Source organism: Anneissia japonica, unplaced genomic scaffold (assembly GCF_011630105.1).
Source record: "Anneissia japonica isolate Jap-2015-1 unplaced genomic scaffold, ASM1163010v1 scaffold1302_len1884557_cov193, whole genome shotgun sequence".
NCBI lineage: Eukaryota > Metazoa > Echinodermata > Crinoidea > Comatulida > Comatulidae > Anneissia > Anneissia japonica.
The window spans coordinates 1,225,233-1,244,405 of record NW_022736804.1 but is presented as its reverse complement, the minus strand read 5'-3'; the positions used below and the strand labels follow the sequence as shown (position 1 = coordinate 1,244,405).

The 19,173-nt window shown below is 36.5% G+C and overlaps 3 protein-coding genes across 3 annotated transcripts in view; 1 reads left to right on the top strand and 2 right to left on the bottom strand.

Moving 5' to 3' along the window:
* LOC117116917 (IQ calmodulin-binding motif-containing protein 1-like) overlaps positions 1–540 on the bottom strand; it is a gene marked incomplete in the record, with an annotated part of 7,787 nt that extends 7,247 nt beyond the window's left edge. Inside the window, 1 exon segment of the mRNA XM_033261053.1 lies at positions 405–540. Within this exon segment, the coding sequence (XP_033116944.1) occupies positions 405–525 (121 nt within the window).
* Positions 541–587: 47 nt separating this feature from the next.
* On the top strand, positions 588–4,031 carry LOC117116922 (39S ribosomal protein L32, mitochondrial-like). Its single transcript, XM_033261061.1, has 3 exons — positions 588–744; positions 2,193–2,415; positions 3,198–4,031. Exons 1-3 carry the CDS (start codon positions 645–647, stop codon positions 3,418–3,420), a joined length of 546 nt encoding a protein of 181 aa, XP_033116952.1. The 5' UTR covers positions 588–644; the 3' UTR covers positions 3,421–4,031.
* On the bottom strand, positions 3,973–18,948 carry LOC117116919. The gene is made up of 9 exons (XM_033261056.1): positions 18,616–18,948; positions 13,338–13,484; positions 12,542–12,633; positions 10,362–10,420; positions 9,393–9,550; positions 7,819–7,984; positions 6,999–7,066; positions 6,317–6,434; positions 3,973–5,480 (listed from the first exon to the last, which is right to left on the bottom strand). The coding sequence occupies exons 1-9, from the start codon at positions 18,740–18,742 to the stop codon at positions 5,261–5,263; spliced, it is 1,155 nt and encodes a 384-aa protein (XP_033116947.1). The 5' UTR covers positions 18,743–18,948; the 3' UTR covers positions 3,973–5,260.
* Positions 18,949–19,173: the final 225 nt, after the last annotated feature.

Sequence of the window (19,173 nt, the reverse complement as noted above, 5' to 3'; positions counted from 1 at the left end):
TGGATTACTGGGTAATAAAACACATACAAGCGTTAGTTGGCGTCCTACACTAGCTGCGTAGAGCGTATCGTTTTTTTACGCTCTCAATGAGCGTTGTTGGCTCTCTTGTTCTATTTATACTCTTTGATCTCATTTAGACTAGGCTGGCCCTAGGTTTCATGACATAGGCACCTGCAACTACTTTATTACGAAACCTAGTTAGGCTTATACAGCAGTGATGGTGGCCTGAGCCTAGCGGGGAACAGGTCCAGGCGACTCAAGCCTTATATATCACATCATTCACAGACAGATCCAGCTTGCTCCCTGGAGAAGTCAATGCTGCCACCAGTCGCCGTGCTTGGGCATAGCCTAGAAATGACTGACCTGTTTACTAGGTAACAAACTATATTAAACAATGAATTCACCTTGTAATCCTAAAAGTAACAGTGGTACATTACGATCTGAGGTTTCAGCTACTACTTGTGCTGCAAGATCTTCCACACGTTTAATGTCAAATTGTTCATTTTTCGATCGCGATACGTTCATGTTTGATGTTTTCAAAATATGTATCATGATGTGAGCCCTCTACGTTTGTATGCTGAGGTAACAATTTTATATCGGATCTCTTGTAAGAACAACGTGGATCCAAAGTAAATTCTGCCAAGATGTCCAGGATTTTTTCATCATATCTAAGAAAGTTGCAAAGTTCAATACAGAATTTTGACCGGTGGCTACAATATGTTGTCTCTGGATATCCTCCATTTGGTAATAAAAATACTTGTTAAGATAGCTTGGACACATTGTTTAAAAACATCCCCTAGTCCTAGGTCCGAACCTAGGGAGGCCCACTTCTCTTCTCTAGGCTAGGGCCTACTGTACTATTACTACTAAAACTGCCCGACGAGACGCGGTCCAAGACTCGTCAGTTGAGCGTGTACCGAACGGCTCCCATATAAGCAGCAGTAGCCTAGTTACACCATGTTACTCTAACTAGGCCTAAACTAGACCTATTCCTCTGGTCAGAAATTAGAATAGGAAAACTTATCCAATAGAAATTGTTCAGATTACTTTTTTTTTTAAAGATGATCATCTATGCCAGACTGTAGTATAGGCCTATATCTATATATATGTATATAGGTTATAATGAGACCTGTGCACGGAATATAAATCCTCTGTGCAAACATTTGGCCTAGGAATCCATACGCTCGTTTCGGAAAATATAAGTCGATTCCGCCCATATTTGAGGAAAGTTAGGGTTTCACCTTTATATTGTATTACCTGTATGCATTTAATTACGATTCTGCGCACCTCTTAAATTTTCTAGTGATTTTTGAGCTGTTTTTTTTAGGTATCATTCATTGAAAAATTTTCATTATGGGGCCTATGTATTCAACGATACTTTACATTTACTTTCTTTGTGTATTGAATTGTAGGCCTGTAAACAAATAAACACTGACACTGTAATATTACATCTTGGTCAAAACTTGATATTATTCTTGCACACACCATGCCTGAAACTCTATGTGTAAGTTAACCAGAAAGTTAGGTACTACTGTACTATCCTGGTACGGCCATCATTCATTATTAACTTTTTTAAACAGTTTCCCTTCGTGAATGATAGATAATAATTATTCTGCTTTACTACCCTTTATATAATTTATTATTCAAAACAACAGTATACTAATTTTATATTTGGAATATATAATTAATAAATAAATAGTTGTTCAAGTTATGAAAGAATTTCTCCATTTCGAGATATAATTTTTATTAAATATTTAACAGCAAAGAGATATCGATTTTGTTTATCAATTTTCATTTACCTATGCTTCAATTGATTTTTGATGTGTCTAGGACCAAATTCATTCCAAAATCCAGTAATACTCTATATTCTAAGGTTAAAAACAAGAGTTTAACATACATAAACTGTCTTACCCATGGATAGGACTAATATCAGATTTGAACTTACAACCAATTTGTTGAAATTCTGTAACTCTACTGCTGTACCACATCCTTTATAAATATGCTTTATTTTTTCATGGATACACTTGATAGACCCAAGGGTGTTTTTCGTCAACCGTGCAAGGCTATATGTAAAGCAACAAAATATAAAAGTAAAAGAACAAAAAGATTATTAAAATTATAGTCTACTGTACGTGGATAGATTTACATTTAAATTATTAAATTACAAACATTGTTTTTTTTTTTTTTTTCAGGGGGTGTTCCAGCATTAACAACAGTGTCAAATTATCCTTCACAACCACTTACTACAGAGGGCAGTATATTTGACGGAATATTTTGGGCTGTTCCCAAAAAACGACGATCAATTCAAAGGAATCGCACTCGAAGGAGAGCAATTGAAAAAAGAGTCGTCGCGGTCACAGATATTATTCCATGTTCAGAATGTGGTCATCCAAAGAGAAAAGAGTACTTATGCAGGTACGATCATGTAATTATATTCCCTCTCTGTTGTTAAAGTAATTACACTGTTAATATAGTATCTATTTTGTGTGGTAATTTTGTTGTTGTGAGTGTATTTATTTTTTTAAATATATTTTTAAAGCATCAATCATTCCACTATATTAATTATGTATTTGTACACTTAGTAAATTAGATTTTTTGATAGGATATTTAATACCCCATTATTTTTTCCTACCCTCCTTAATGACCTTCCTAACACAGCAAAAGAAATCATCCATTATTTTTTAGTCCTACAAATACAAATCTTACATTCTCAGTTAGTCCTTTAGCTTTTCTCTGATCTTCCGTTGTTTCTGCCTTATACAAAGTTCTATATAGGCATATACTTATAAAAACTTATATATGTTTGATCTCTCTTGTATATTATTTTATTTCGTCTTTTTGGTTCCCATCTGGTTTATTATATATTTGCCTGTTCTATACGCACAGAATATTAATTTTTTAGCACCGATGAGGAGCTCCAGAAACACTTGGCTGATTGATTAATAGATCTTTTTCATATGGTCGGCCTTTAGGAGAAAAAATATTTTACTGCCTCTATTATACTGCCCTCATCGGAGCTTTCGAGATTACAAGAACTTGTTTTGCTTGGTGATGTTTGATTTTCATGTACAGTGTGTCATATTTGAGTTATTATTCCTATTCAACTAAATATATATTAGAATTGAATTTTGTGAGTTAATGTTTCTCAATCTGTAATTTTAAACTGATTCTTTTTTTTTTTTCTTTTTTTTTGGCAGCCATTGTTTGATAAGAATAAGAGAAGAGACCAGTGAAATCCAAAAGCAGATGTTTAAAGAATCAGAAGAAAGTGGAGATTTACCAGATAAAAAGATTGTTGTTCTGTATGAAGGAGAAGGAGAGGAGGAAACAGACAAAGGTGAAGCTGTTCGAGTTGTTGAGATGAAAAAACGTAGGCCGTCCTGGTTCCCTAAAGGTTTACTGAGCGCTAGTGGGAGGTAATGCTTTGAAGGAAGAGTTACAAAATATAACATAATTAAACCTGGTTCTTCCTGTTCTCCTTCCCAAAGCCCTATCCTGACTAAACAAGTTCTCGTAATCTCGAAAGCTCCGATGAGGGCAGTATGATAGAGGCAGTAGAGCTAAAAAAGATTTATTAATCAATCAACAATCAATCAATCAGCTGAGTGTTTCTAGATCTCCTCATGAAGGCAGTAGATCTAAAAAGGATCTATTAATCAACTATTAATCAGCCTCACGAGGGCAGTATAATAGAGGCAGTAGATCTAAAAGGGATCTATTAATCAATCAACTATTAATCAATCAGCCTCATGAGGGCAGTATAATAGAGGCAGTAGAGCTAAAAAAGATCTATTAATCAATCAACCGATTGCTAAAAACATCTCGATGCCTTAATATGGTCATGATGATCATGACTGGATATACAACAGTTTTTTGTCGAAGAAAATTTGATAGCCTGGGCAGAACTTATGGGTTGTGAAATGAGATTGAAATTCAATCCCCAGAACAACAAAAATACAGTAGTACTGTGTATTAACTTGTTCATTTTTATATGCCAGTAGTGGTTGATGAAATAAATACAGCAAAGTACACATCGTTTGCACTATTGAAATTTTGTATAAACATCAGTAAAGCTCAAAATATAATGACAATACTATATTAAATGTAATTTAATTTGAAAGCATAGTATTTCTTTATTTGAAATTTGATGTTCGGTGCCCATGGCTGCCGTGGTCTATATACTAACAGGTTTCAAACAAAGTGAAAGAAAATGAAGCCTGCAGGCCCAGCAAGCTGATTTTGCCTGCATCCGCCACCCACACTCAGTCTGCACTGCCCATGATTGGTAGCAATAATATCCAAAGGGCATGGGGCTTAGCAGAAAGGATTATGGGCTACAAGCCAATTTAAAGGTCTATGTAACAGAATATAAGAAATGATAATGGGTCGGTCTATTGGTGAATATGCTTTTATCTTTCTTTACTTAACCTTTATTACTTCATTCACTTATGAAGAAGTCATTTAATAGTTCTGCATATTCAATCCTTTGATATCTAAAATCATTTCATAATTTTTTTAGGCCTACATAATTAGTATTAGGCTGTTGTTTATAGTGTACATATCGTTCGCATTGGAATGAAATTTTAATTTGCATAATAATAATAATTTTATATACAAATGTACAACGTGAATTTTACATAGTACGGTACTCGCTATGGTCTGTATAACATGTATTACCAGGTGCGTTACCAATTTTTTTTCATATATGGTATCAGAAACTGGGCCTTCTATATGTAAAAAAATCATCTTCGCAGTGTGGATGGGTGTTGATCTGTCTGTCAATTGCAGTTGCACCCGTGTCCCAAATGGCACTTTCCCGAGTGTCATTCAGACTTAATAACTGACCAATCAGAACTAGGTCAGGAGTTACATCATACAAACACACATGTCCCACAAACGCACGTAATTACATACGTTTGCGCTATTGTGTTGCAGGACCTTAGCAGCAATACCTATCCCAAGAGGTGAGGCTTAGCGGAAAGGTAGGTTTGTCGCACGTCTGTGCTGTGTGCACGATGCTTCTTCACAATATGGATGGGCAACCATGGTTACAATTTTAACCATGCATTTTACATAGGATTAAATTGCACATGGCCATGGCACCATCAGTCCATTTATGGTGCAAGCTCGGTGTCACATGATTTCATCATGCATAGGCCTATATATACCATGTCTAAATTATAGTGATAAAATCGGTATTCTTTCTGTATATTTTGAGGGTTGGCAACAATCAGAATTCGTCCATAGCTGGACCACTGTGTCAGAAATGTCCGTGGTTGTCTACAAGAAGAAAGGCATTTGGTCTACTGTCTCCATTAACATTTGGCTTAGAGTTCCCGTTTGGAAGCAGTGCTGTTAAGTCCGACTCCATTGGTAAAAGGAATTGGCATTCAGCTTGTTCTGCCATGTCTGTGGTGTCATTAACCCCTGCAGTTGTTGTACTACCATTCTCAAAATCACTTGCGTCTTGGTGATGATTACTGAAAATTGAAAAACATATTTTATAGGCATTAAACATACAGTGCACCCTCCAATTCGAGACCCTTCCAATTCGAGACCCCTCTAATTCGAGACCACTTTTCCAAATTTTACTAGTTCTGTACAAAAATCTAATAGGGATAGGCCTGTACAAGGAGACTTTATTCATCCCATTACGAGAAAATTTCATAGCTGAATATAACAATGTGAATATAACAAAATGCATTAGACAGTTAACCAGTCCCCGACAGGGGGGAGGGGGAGGGGACTGATTTCCCCGACGAGAAAAAAGGTGGGCGTGGTCAGGCGTCGCTAAAAACCTTTCGAAAGTGGTCCAGGTGACGTAGCTTCCCGAAAATATGACAATTTAGGAGTTTCAAAGACTTATTTAATCGATTTCTATTAATATTGTACAAAATACATATAATTTTTTTTACTCCCCGACGAATTGTGGTTTCTCTCCCTGACGATCCCCTCCCCCTTCCGTAGCACCGCCACTGGATTGGAGGTTTAAATTATATTAAGCTGGTTTTCCACAAGGCGAATTTATTCTCACGAATCAAAGCGTCGGTTCGCTTCCAGAGGTCTGATTGGTTGCGCATTTGTTCGCTTTGTAAAAACTCCGATAGCAATGTGAACGCATGCGCATGAACCGACGCTTTCGATTCACACGAATAAATTCGCCTAGTGGAAAAAGTGACCGGTCTCTGACGTCACCGGATTACACTCGCATTGCGCCTGTAGAATGCTAGTCGAGCCTAGCGTTTCGAAAATGGCGGCTTCAAATAAGTTTAAATCTCATGAATACTAAATTCTGTATATGAAAATCGTCACTCACCGGCATATCGCGGCTTGTTTCTTGTAATAAACGTGCAACACTTTTGCTGTAATAAATACAACGGCAAAACATAGCAATATACTGCCAGTAATGATGCCTATATTCGTCCACGGAGAACCTGTAATTGAAAATATTTTCGAAGCTGTGTTAGTAACAATTTACTGGAAATAAAGACAACACTTTTATTTCTTTATTTTCAAAGTTTAGGCACTTGAGTCAATGATTGCCAATTGCAAACTTCGTAACTGTCTTCTGCCCTCCATTCGAGACTTATAATTCCGAGAACGGTTGGGTGAGCGTTCAGACTCCTTGTACAGAATACATGGTATAGAGGGCGTCCTTTGGGTTTACCAATGTACCATAACAACATTAACCGTCAATGGAACACAATACTTTTCTAATTGGAGACTAGACCATGGACCTGGTCCATGACTAGACCAAACCCGCTGAGTCATCCCAAAATTTCAGAACCCAAAGGTGGAAGTGAATAGTGGTTGTATCGACGATATGAGCTTTTGTATAGCGAATGTTAAGTTAATTTGTTTTTTGAGTTAATGCTTTGCAAACATTTTTATATTATAGAGGAAAGTTGCGGTACAGTTGGATGAATTGAAATAAGTTTAATTCGTTAGGTGGAATAAACTATGTAGGCATTCATTTTTACTTGCATATTTTCACTTACCGAGCCTTGTTGAAGAATTAGAATCAGTCCCATTGTCGCATCTATTACTTATCGTATCGTGATCACATCTATATGAAAATAACAGGATAGTTAATTGCGAAGTTCTGTTCTACTTATATGGTGTGATACCATTATAGTTTAATTAATAGTGTAGTATTATGGTAACCAGTTATGGGATTAATAATGATAACGATAAAGATGTGCTGAAAACAATGATGACTTAAAATACTGTAGTTAAGAAAATGATGATTATGATGGTCACGTTCATGTAAATATGATGGTGATGCTTCATAATAATGTACGGTATTGATGATGATGATAATAATGTTCCTTCTTTTCCGGTCATTTTTAAACAGTTTTCTTACAAACGTTTTTATGGAGTAAATTTCCCCACTTTTCAAATCCTGCCCGACCACTAGGAACGGTTGATATAGAAACCGGTAGATTTTCGCTTATTAAAAATACCAACGCGGGAAATTGCTTTGCTGTTGTTGAAGAATATCAAGGGCGGATCCAGTAGGGGGAAATTAGGGTGGGGTGCACGTTTTCCACCCCCTCCCCCCTCCCCCCCGTTTTGCAATTAAATTTAAAAAAAAATCAATGCAAATCAATGTTACCTATTCTGAAACTGTTGTGCTCCCCTCCCCCGTTTGAAAAATTCTGGATCCGCCCCCTGAATATTTCCTCCTAGGGCCTGTATATAATAAATGTGGGCCTATATTCAATTAGGCCTATGTTAAATCTTTATAACAATAATTTTAGAAGTTGTTGAATTTGTTTTTTTAATTTTTTTTTCTTTTTTTTAACCAAATGTACGTACCTGCAATAGAAGCCATTAGTTTCCCTATCAACACACTCGGACTTTTTCGGACAGTATCCGGGGTTTAACGAACAATTCCAAACACACTGCAGATAAGCCGACGTACATGTTAGTCCTTTAGGACACCCGTCAAAGTCACACATATCATCAACGCGAACATACGACCCTACACAAAATGTTTAAATACAGTATTAAAATCCATTAAAGAATGAACATGGAAATATTAATATGTAACACGTTATCAAATCATATTTTATTGTAGTTAGATTTTTAGCGCTTTATAATGTAGTCGCAAAGAAATGCGTGGATCTCGTACAATATCTTCCTTCTCCCCTATAAGGGTCAATTCGTGTCAGCTACTCTCGTCTGTCCACCATCACAAGGCTTTTTTTGAACCACTACACTGGGTAACCCCATAGTTCTACGTGTCTCAAAACTGAGTTGTTTTAGTGTACCTGAGCAAATTGTGTACATTTCGTTGGAAATTCAAATTTGTAGTAAAGCAACTAATCAATCTTTCACACACTTGAGTGCATGCTTATTTGAACAGCACTAGTTCAGCTAGTTAAAAGAATATAATATTATGTACAGTTTTAGCATTACCGCAATACAGTTAAGAGTTCTCTTAATTGATGTACCATGTGATGTATAATAAAATAATGCCAAACAGCGCTCATTGATTCGATATCATCTCTATATATTTTCTTGGTTGAAATTGATTTGATGGCTTCTACAATATCATGCGTGAACTGGGTTTTTCATCTCGGTCGGAGGTATTTTTTACGATTGCAGTAGTACCTGCTTGTTAACGCTTGAAATTAATTATATGTCGCAGCATTTCTTCAGGCACTTGTATCTTGTTTCATTTTAAGTACAATTATACTCGCCGAGACGGATATCACATATTGTATTGATTTTAATGCTTGCTCAAGACTTATACGATTATATTATGCTGAGGAAAATAAGTACAGGACTCCCTCCAATTAAAGACCACTTTAGAGACCATGGTTTTCGTGATCTTTAGCAGGATAAAGAGTCATCAACATTAAATTAAAAATCGGTCGAAACCATTCAGTTTCGCTGGTTTTACTGATTTTCTTTAACGTATTTTTGATTGGCTCTGAAGTATATTTTAAAACTGCCGCCATTGTCTACTGTTTTCACATAAGTGCGCTTGCCTCTGAACGCGCGTGTGTGGACGCTATAAAGCTGGTTCTCCGCTAGGCGAATTTATTTGCGCGAATCAAAGCGTCGATTCGCTTCCTGAGCTCTGATTAGTTGCGCATTTTTTCGCTTCGCAAAAAATTCGATAGGAATGTGAATGCGCATGCGCATGAAACGACGCTTTCGATTCGCGCGAATAAATTCGTCTAGTGGAAAACCGGCTTTAGACATGTTCAGACGGCCTTCACCCTGTTCAAATATACGCGCGTGATACTTCAGACGAGGCTCCACACGAGTACCCAGGGCATAATGTTCTTTTTAATAGACTGTCAAGGTGTGCGTAAGCACGGCAGAAAGGGAAATGTAAGAGTAAATTTCACTGATAAAAGTAAGTAAATAGTACACGGTACCTCGGGTGTTCTGTACGTACAGGTGGAAGACGTTCACTTGACCGAGGTAGCCGTCTATCTCAACCGCATTGTACATTGTTTTGATAACCTTTTTCTGATGTTCATAGTCAAGAGTAATAGTGTAACGCAGCTGCAAATACATCACCAGATCTTCTTGCCTGCATCAGAACAAACATATACGCCACGGTTCAGTGACTTTCATTTTTACTGAAATGCTCTCAACCAATTTGTAAATAGTGTATTCGTAGTTGATCATTATAAATATTAATTAATTAATTTATTTATTTATTCATCAAAACCTCCAAACAAAGAGAAGATAAAACATACCTTACATACATTAAAAATACATTTACTAAACTAATTAAATAAAATAATGATAAAAAAAAATAATAAGATTTGGAGAATGGAAAGCAGTTTTATTTTCAATATTTTTGTTTTTACCCCCCTCATTGCTTTTAGATCGTTTTAATACAATTACAAGATTTTAATTATTTTATCATCGTTATGCTCATCGTCGCTATTATCATCATCACCACCATCATTATTGATATTATCATTATCCTCGTCATCATCATCATATCATGATCAATATGATTATGATGATGATTATTATTGTATTATTAGCATCATCATTATTAAGCTTTATAATGTTCTTAATATATGACTATATATTTGTTAGTTTAAGTTTTATTGGTTTTATTTAATTAAACACTGGTGTGTCTGTATGGGTTAATAGAAAGCTGCGATGAAGAGGTCCTGAGCCTTTCTTATAATGCAAATTACAAATTGATACAAACAGCTTGATATACAACTGTCATAAAAACCGTAAAAATATCGTGCAAATTGTATGGGTGGACATTCACACACCACACACAAAATATGACATTTAAATCACAGGTTCATAAGTCCTATGATTTTGAAAAAACGGAAATGAGCTGAGTAAGTTCATCCGATTTAAGTTATACTTACGTACAAGCGATCACTGCGGCTGTCGAGAAAAACTGGTCACTGCCAAGTAACTCACCAATCTATAATAGAGAGAGTATATTGATGGAGATTGATTGATTTGCGATAATCGATGTTACCGGCCTTTGACAATGTCTTTGTGCAGTAAGATTATGAAAGTGATGAGAGTGCATCCAAGTGATGTTTAATGGAAACGGTGTAAGTGGATAAATATATTTTGGCGGGAAAAAAAAAGAAAAGAAACGTGTTCAAGTGTCCCCATCAGCCATTACGCTTCGGTTGCTCACGAACTATGATGCCAATTCGCGCGAATAAGCGCCCCGTTTTGAATAAGCGCCACTCTCGTATAACCGCCCCTCCGAACGTGAAAATGTCCTTAAGCGCCCCGTTTGAATAAGCGCCCCTTCTAATTTGAATAAGCACCCCCTCATAAGATTTTCTTTTTAGCAAGTCAATAATCCAATCAATCCTTGGACTGTGGTTGTTGGCATGATTTTAGCTGTAGAGTGGAAACACATTCTTCTTCAGTCAATATCAAAATAAGGATATTTCTCTTGGACAGATGAGAGCTCCGATCCCTGGACAGACAGTATATTTCCAACTTTAATCTTTCTACATATTTGTCTATGTCTAGTCCTACTTCCTCTTTCTCTTTTTTCGACCTTAAGCACATTCTCATCTGAGTTTTCAAAAAAATACAATGATCCTGCCATCCTGCTTATCTCAATCGGCCGATGGCAAACAAGCTAACCACTACCCACCACTAATTGCATCTGCTATTTTGCTGTTATGTAAATATTCACGCATTCTTGTTATGAGCCATGTTCTCTGGACGATCATCTTTTCTAACCACCATTCGTAATGTCCTTATATAATCTTTTTTCATTAAAAAAGTGTCTCTTGAATTTTTAATTATTAAAATAATTTCCCATAAGAACCCCTCGATTTTCATCTATTTCCATAAGCGCCCCCTCAATTTCCACTCTGTTTTCATAAGCGCCCTGTTTATATAAGCTCCCCGTTTGAATAAGCGCCCATCAGAAAGTGCAAACAATATTTTAAGCGCCCGGTCGCTTATTCGCGCGAGTACGGTACTCTCTTCCTAGCTAACAATTTTACACGACGTTGAAATTTGGTGTTCAACACGTTTTTCTGTATAACCGTAAATACTCCCCAATTTGAGTAATTGGGGAGTTCTCGCAAGCAAATACAAAAACGCGATTGATGCCTTTTGCATGAATCAATGATCATATTCAGCTCGTACAGCATCCTGTCAAGAATGTTTTAGCCACGAACGCCCGTGACGATGAAGATAATGACGTATTCGTTATCGTTTTCTTAAGGTTCGTTGCGAAATCTCCCTACGTGGCAAACGTTCTTGCAACATTGTTAACGTTATTTTTGACATAAACCTACAGTATCCACAAGGTTTACAACATTCCCGAATATTGAAATAACGAGTTGTGTTCGCTGTGTTGGGTATTTCCTGGACACGTTGTTCTAGAGGTACCGGTATTGCACAATATGCAACTCATACGATATGAAACTGGTAGAGGTTCTCCATACCATGTTTAATATCATGTGATTTAAACACCATCATATAGATTTCTTTGTATATTTAACTATAGGCGTACGCTTCTCTGTAGACGTGCTTATGATATACTGAAGGGCACGTAAGTTAATACACATTCTAATGTACATAGAGATTTTAAATATATTCAGAGGTTTAGATGTCGCTAAACAAATAGAATAAAGCGTTATACACATATACGATATTAATAGACCCTTCTGGAGTGTCAATCATTCTCACAACTGGCCAACCAGAACATTACGTGCTTGTCCCCCAAAACGTACGTTTACGCTGTCGGTTTGTGGACCTTCTATCTAAGAGGCGGGGCTTAGCGAAAAGGATCATTATTATTATTATTTTTTTAATGACCCGTTGTCCACATACGATACGAATAGATCGTTTCGTAAGCCCTGTCCCTTGGGCGGGTATTGTTGCTAAGATCCCACAAAAATGACAGTGTTAAAACATAGGCAAACACGTGCGTTTTGGGGACAACACGTGTGCTTGTTAGACACGCGCGTATTCATGGCCCCCTGTTCTGATTGGTCAATCGTTAAGTTTGATTGGCACTCCAGAAATGTCCGTTGAGCATCGGGGCTCAAATGTATATTACCTGCAGTAGAACTTTATCCTGCAATGCCTTTAGATCAAGGCCAGAGATGGGCCTAACCGAGAAGTGTAGGTTCATGTAATCCTGCTCGACCTCTGTAAATAATGCCAAAAAAGATGTTTAACAGTGTTTCTGGCCAGCTGTCAACATATATGAATTTCAATAACAGCTATAGAGATTATCGGCCTAATGGTACAGTGATTTCAATATTAAAATATACTACTATTATATGCACTATTACAAATTTTTATACTATTTAAATTATTATACCGTAAACCTCGAATTTGAAGCCCAGGGCTTCCCCCCCCCCCCCCAATATTGGCTTTTTTACGAGACTAATTTTGCAAAGTAAAGAGGGGGATTCTTTTTCAAAATGAATGCTGTAAATTTTGGGGAATTTTTACTATTAAACAATATAAGGCCATGTGTAACATCAGTCTGTATCATCGAGTGTATTAACTGGCATTAAATCACCTAAACTGCTGTATAAACCAAGCTTGTTTTTTATTTAGTTTATTTGTTTTTTAATTAATGTACAGTGTATGTACTGTGCTATTTCGAAAAGAATCCTGTGGTATCTTTTCGAGGCTAATTTTGCAAACTAAAGAAGGGACTTCAATTCGAGATGAGCTTCTTCTCGAGATTAAGCCCATTGGGCTTCTATCTGACGTAGACCGAATGTTGATATTTGACGTCGATCAACCTTTCAAATCCAACGTTTTTTTTAATACTGCATTTGTTGCTGTCTCTTATACACATCTAGATGTGTATAAGAGACAGATTATAATACTGTACTAACCCGAAAATAATGAAATGTTTTCGTTGGCTACGATAGGTTCTATGTAAGATGAAGACCACGAATCTATCTCCTCAATTAAAGAGAGTGGTACAGTTACTACTGATGAAGATTCCGTATCGCTGAAATTTTCATCAATTGTTGATGGCTCTGAAAAACATAATTAATGATATTAAAAAATCTCAATCGTTCGTCCAAATCTCACTTTTCTATTGTACTAAGAAATGTGTTTCTCATGTGTACTATAAAAACGATTTCCCTCCCCCTCCCCCACATTTTGGAAAAAAGAAGAGAAAAAAATGGAAAGAAAGAAAAAAAATTGATCACCCAAAACGCCTCAGAGGTTATTTTCGGGAATCTAGAACACAAATTTCTCTGGCCATGCCCCCGCACCCCCTAAGGTAGTATTACCTCGATCTGGCCCACTTTCTACCCCCTTTACCCCCTCCCCTTATGATATCTCTGGATCCGCCCCTGATTTTTAGTACCACGCTTTCTTTATTCGTGGTTTCATGACGAAGATAACTTGTATTTTTTCAGCCAGGGTGTTTCAAAAACGACATCGCCTTTGCTGGAGCAAAGTACCTTATGTGCGCTTGATAGAAAGGTGGGATAGGTCATACTCCGACAACTGCTAATTATATAAAAAAAATTAGAGAATAAAAGGGTTTTAAAGTTTATGAAAGAATAATCAGATAGATAATGACCAATGACATTAGTGGTGTTTATAGATGCTAAAAAAAATTAATTGAAAGAGGATGTATAAGTCTCATATTAATATAAAGTGCCCTCTATTGGAGGGGATACACGTTATACTTTTCTTGTAAATTAACAGGTAAATTAGCGTAATTTTTTTAAATTTACAATTACCCCAAACAAGGCTAATGAAACCACTCAAGGTAAGGGGTTACTTATTTAAAAGGAACCGGTTTAAAAGAGATTCCTCGGAACAGTGATGGTGAACAAGACGATAGAGTAAACTTTAACAGGCTACATTACGACGATGTGACAGTGGCTTTAATTGGGAGCCAAGCTCAGGACCAATGTGCTTTACCACACGTTGCTGGATCTTGTCGAGAAGAGAAATATAACGTTTTTTGGCCCCAACCAAGATGACAACAGGTAGACCCTTGTCATATTCATCTAGCTAATAGGAAAAATATATTTTCCTTGAACCTGTGTCTCTTTGGACGTTTAAATCAAATTTGAAATTTTGAGGGTTTTGTTTTCTTGATTTGTTCATAGCGGTTTTTTTTTTAAATAATTGTTTTCACGATTGTTTAGCTATAGGCTCATCATATGATTTAATAATAAATGTATTACTGTATCATGGTTAATTGCATACCGTACATTAATGGAAAGTATACTATGTTTTTAATATTATCTTATAATTAACATTATGATAAAATTATTACTGAAGCCCTGTTAGAAGTAGGCCTAAATACAAAATCCAATACGGTGCATTATAATTGTGACTGATTTCTTGGTAATTTTACAAGATTCTATTAAAATTCCAGAATTCCCAGAAATCTTCAAAATTGTACATTGGTAAGCTCTATTTCAAGTTTGAAATTATAAGATGCTTCTTGATATCTGTATAATATTACAGGGCCCTAATCGTTATGTAATAAACGCAATTAATTATCAAAAAGGTTCCATTTTCAACTTTTATATTTTTTTGTATTCAAAATATCATTGAATGATGACATTTATCTTAGCACGTTTTGAATAGTCCAACAATATTTTATACTATGGATCCAAAGTCTAGATGACATATTTTCTATGTATTACGGTATTTTGTGCTTCTAAATAAATTTTATTGAAACTGCAGAATAAGGTAATATTTGTTTATATTTCTGGCTTTGTTGATACATGACGTTGACCTAACATCGTTGATTTTGCAAACATTTTATCCAAAAATTTAAGGCTGTATCGACGTTGATGAACGACGTTGTTTCAACGTTAATACCTGACGTCGGTCCAGCATTTGTGTCGATATGGTGATATTTTTACGTCTATGTCTAACCATGATCTAACGTCATTCCAACGTTGTTACTCGACTTCGGTCCAGCATTGATATCCAACGTTGATTGAACGTTGTTACTGGACGTCATATACATTGATATCAACGTTAATATTTGATCTTTCAAATACAGCGTGTATCCACTCCCTTTTTCAGTGGACGACGATATTTGTCGTAGATTGTACGTTGACGTTTGACGTCAATCGGTCCATCTTTCAGTTCCAACGTGTATTCAACTGTTTGTTGACGTCGATGTTTTGACGTTTTTTCAATGCTGATATCTGACGTAGACCGAATGTTGATATTTGACGTCGATCAACCTTTCAAATCCAACGTTTTTTTTAATACTGCATTTGTTGAGGTTGATGTGACGTACGTCGTTTCAACGCTGAGATCTGACGTCGATCAAGCGTTGACGTCCATCTATACCTTTCACATCCAGCGTTTATCCAACCTCTTTCCAATGTCGATGCTTGACGTTTTTGTAACGATGATTCGACGCAAAAATATCTGCTGTTATTGTGGACAAGGTAGACCACCATGTCACATAATGTCATTATGCTAACACGGTACTGTTTGTATACTGACGACGGAAAATTAAATTTAAGCATTTTTTTACAATATCTTGTATGAACTCGTTGCTTAGAGAGTATTAAGTATCATATAAGGACAATTATGCGATTGCTGTTTCATTAACACCTACTGTGCAGTGACGTCACCCCTCATCAGCACGGGTCATTCACCTAATGAGGAAATTTGTTCAGTTCTTTACTGTTTTTCGCCTTTGAGTCTAGGCCTATTGGATGTAATAATGCCGTAAATAACCAAACTCGACACTATTGCAAGAAAATTCGTCGCAGCGTACTTATTATTTCTAAAAACAGGCTACCGGCATTTCAGTGAAATCTATCTCCACCGCCGCCGGGCTTCGTCTCAACTAACGTGCATATATCTTCAGATATTTCCTGTCGTAGACAATGAATATATAGTATCCTTGGCGTAGGCTACACAGCCGGAGAGCGTTGACAGAAATTTGCCCTCAACGATTTGCAAAAACGTAGTGTTATTACATTATTATAATAGTATATAGGCTACCTGTCAAAACAATCCGTGAAACTTTCCTCACAGTGATTCCACTTACCACTATGCAGCAGCCGACTCACAGGAGTGGTCAAATGTACTTGTTTCGCGTCTTTATGTTTTTGGCAGGACGATAATGAAGACGTATGAAATGAGAGGGATTGATTTCATTTATTCTCATTTGTACGTGTCATTTAGGCCATTTTTGGCTACCAGACCGACGTAAACATTTAGTGCATGTTATGAAAACAATACTAAGAAGTTAACATGTTTTGCAAAGTAGCCCCGTGGCGCCAGTATTATGCTGGTTAGCCACGAGCGCCCATCGTTAATTGACGTACGTGGTTATGGTTCTATCTTAATTGAATCAACTTCCACGGAGAGAATTGAGAAATGGTAATTATTTTAATTAGTCTAAGGGGTTCTAGGCAATAGAGGCCTATATAATTATACTTATAGGCCAATTCAGCACAATGACGCGGCTAGTTATGGGTTATTCTCCTTACTTTTACCTTACCTTTACCATAACATATCCATACATCCAGCATACTTATATACATGCTGTGCAATCGATTACCATAAAAATATAGTTTATAACACGAGTTTTGTTTGAAAATCGATATACGGCCCTATGAATCTACCAGTAACGCTGTAAAAATAATAAAAATGCCTATATAAACATGAGAACGTTAAAGACGACTTTGTAGTGAAAGTACAATCGAGATACTTCATCATTGCATAATATGTTATGTCTGTATTCCATGGCAATATCGTGTTTTGTTTTTAAGATCAACATAAATTCACATCCTGAATGTAATCAACTAGAAGAAATTGCTGTGAAATTGACGCCTTGCGCACACTATCGTACGCCAGTTACTATCGATTGTCCCTTCCAAACACCTTTCTTATAAACAAGTTTTGAAGGACAATTATGAACAGATAATAGTTAGGTCAGTGTGTATCCCGAGGGGATCTGTAACAGACTCGTTGGGGGCCTAGGTTTTCATAGAGTACTCTTAAACTATCGTTTAAACGTTTGTGTTTGATATCATAATATCACTCGATTCAGCTCCAAAGTTCATTAGAATTGCATTCAATATTTGGTGCTTATTATAGCCTTAGCAATCCTTGATAATGTTGAGGTTTTGCCTACGCTTACGTATTATGTATTATCTCCAAAATCTTTCATGATAATATAATACGATATACGACAAAATTCGCAAGCAAAATTACACATGATGAACACTAATTTAGTTAATAATAATAATATTAATAATGATGATAATTATAATGATAAAATTAAAATATATACAGATATAGGCCCATCGTCGAAAAGAATATGCCAATGCTGCATACTAACTTAAAGGCGATACCTGAAAATGGAATTGTAGTTGTCAGGATTGTGCTCGCCCTCCGGTCTCAAAGTCATGGTTCAATCATTGGACCGATCACCCTCGTTAATATATGATGTATATTAGTGGTTGGGGATGAGGAGCTAGGCCTCAGATCATGATTATTGGATATCTTATGGGCCTAGTCTGTCAAAATTAAGCCTTATAGCTGAGTGACACACAACTATAGAAGAGGGCAACAATTGAACTGATGTACAGCTAATAATGAGAGATAAATTGTGTAAAGGCCCGGCTGTTTGTGGCAGATCTAAATCGGGTAGACTGAAGCACTGTCCAAACACTATCACATTTTTTTTATTTGTCACATAAAAATTGTTAGTTTGTTCAAAGCTTTGAACACACTTAACATAGGATTTTCCAAGTCTCGATTTCATATTATCATAATCTTTATTATCATCCTCAGCACCAACTTCATCATCCTCATCATCATTAGCAGCAGCATAATCATTATGATCATCATCATCTCATAATCATCGTCTGGCATCATCATCATCATCATCATCATCATCTCATAATCATCATTTGGCATCATCATGAAAATTATCATCCTTTTCTTGCTCTTGCATTATCATCAAATCATCATCATCATCACTTCTCCATCTTCATCACATCATCAGTTATTGCGTAGTATGTCATGTGAAAAGGTGAATTGCAAAAGGGAAAAAAAACTTATTGAATGGTACATCTACATAAATTGAAATCAGTTAATGCGTTCGCAAGACCATGCAAGATTTCAAATTTTTATACCTAAATCCAGATTACTTACCTCCAGCTGCCAGGCCCAGCAGGCATAGCCCTAGTAAAACCGCTATAAGGTAGTTCAATTTCTTCATGGTTCGTGCGCTTTTCGAAGACTGGTATCTGACGGGCAGAATGACCTCCGTCCGTAACATATTCTGTCGACACAGTTGTGTCAAATACTATCACTCGAAACTTGTATCTACGAAGCCGGCTTCGTAAAAGTCGCCACTCATGAAAATTTTGCTATTTTTGCGAAAGACTCCAATTTTGACAACATTCATTCTGACAGTGGGACTGATCGAATTTGATGCATAAGTCTGCTAAAGCACTCGACTGCTTGGCGTACTCCTTTCTGCGCAGGCGCGGCGCTGGTTTAACGAGCATTCAATAGGACCGCTGGGAAATGAAAATGACATATCTGTTACTCGTAAATCATAACGTATTTATGCCTTACAAAATCACTCGATAGAACAGAAACACGCCCAAATCGGGACATGATAACAATATGTTTATTTCGCTAATATACTGCACTTTGAATTCGGTTTATTTAACTCTGATGATTAGGCCAATAATTTATAATAAC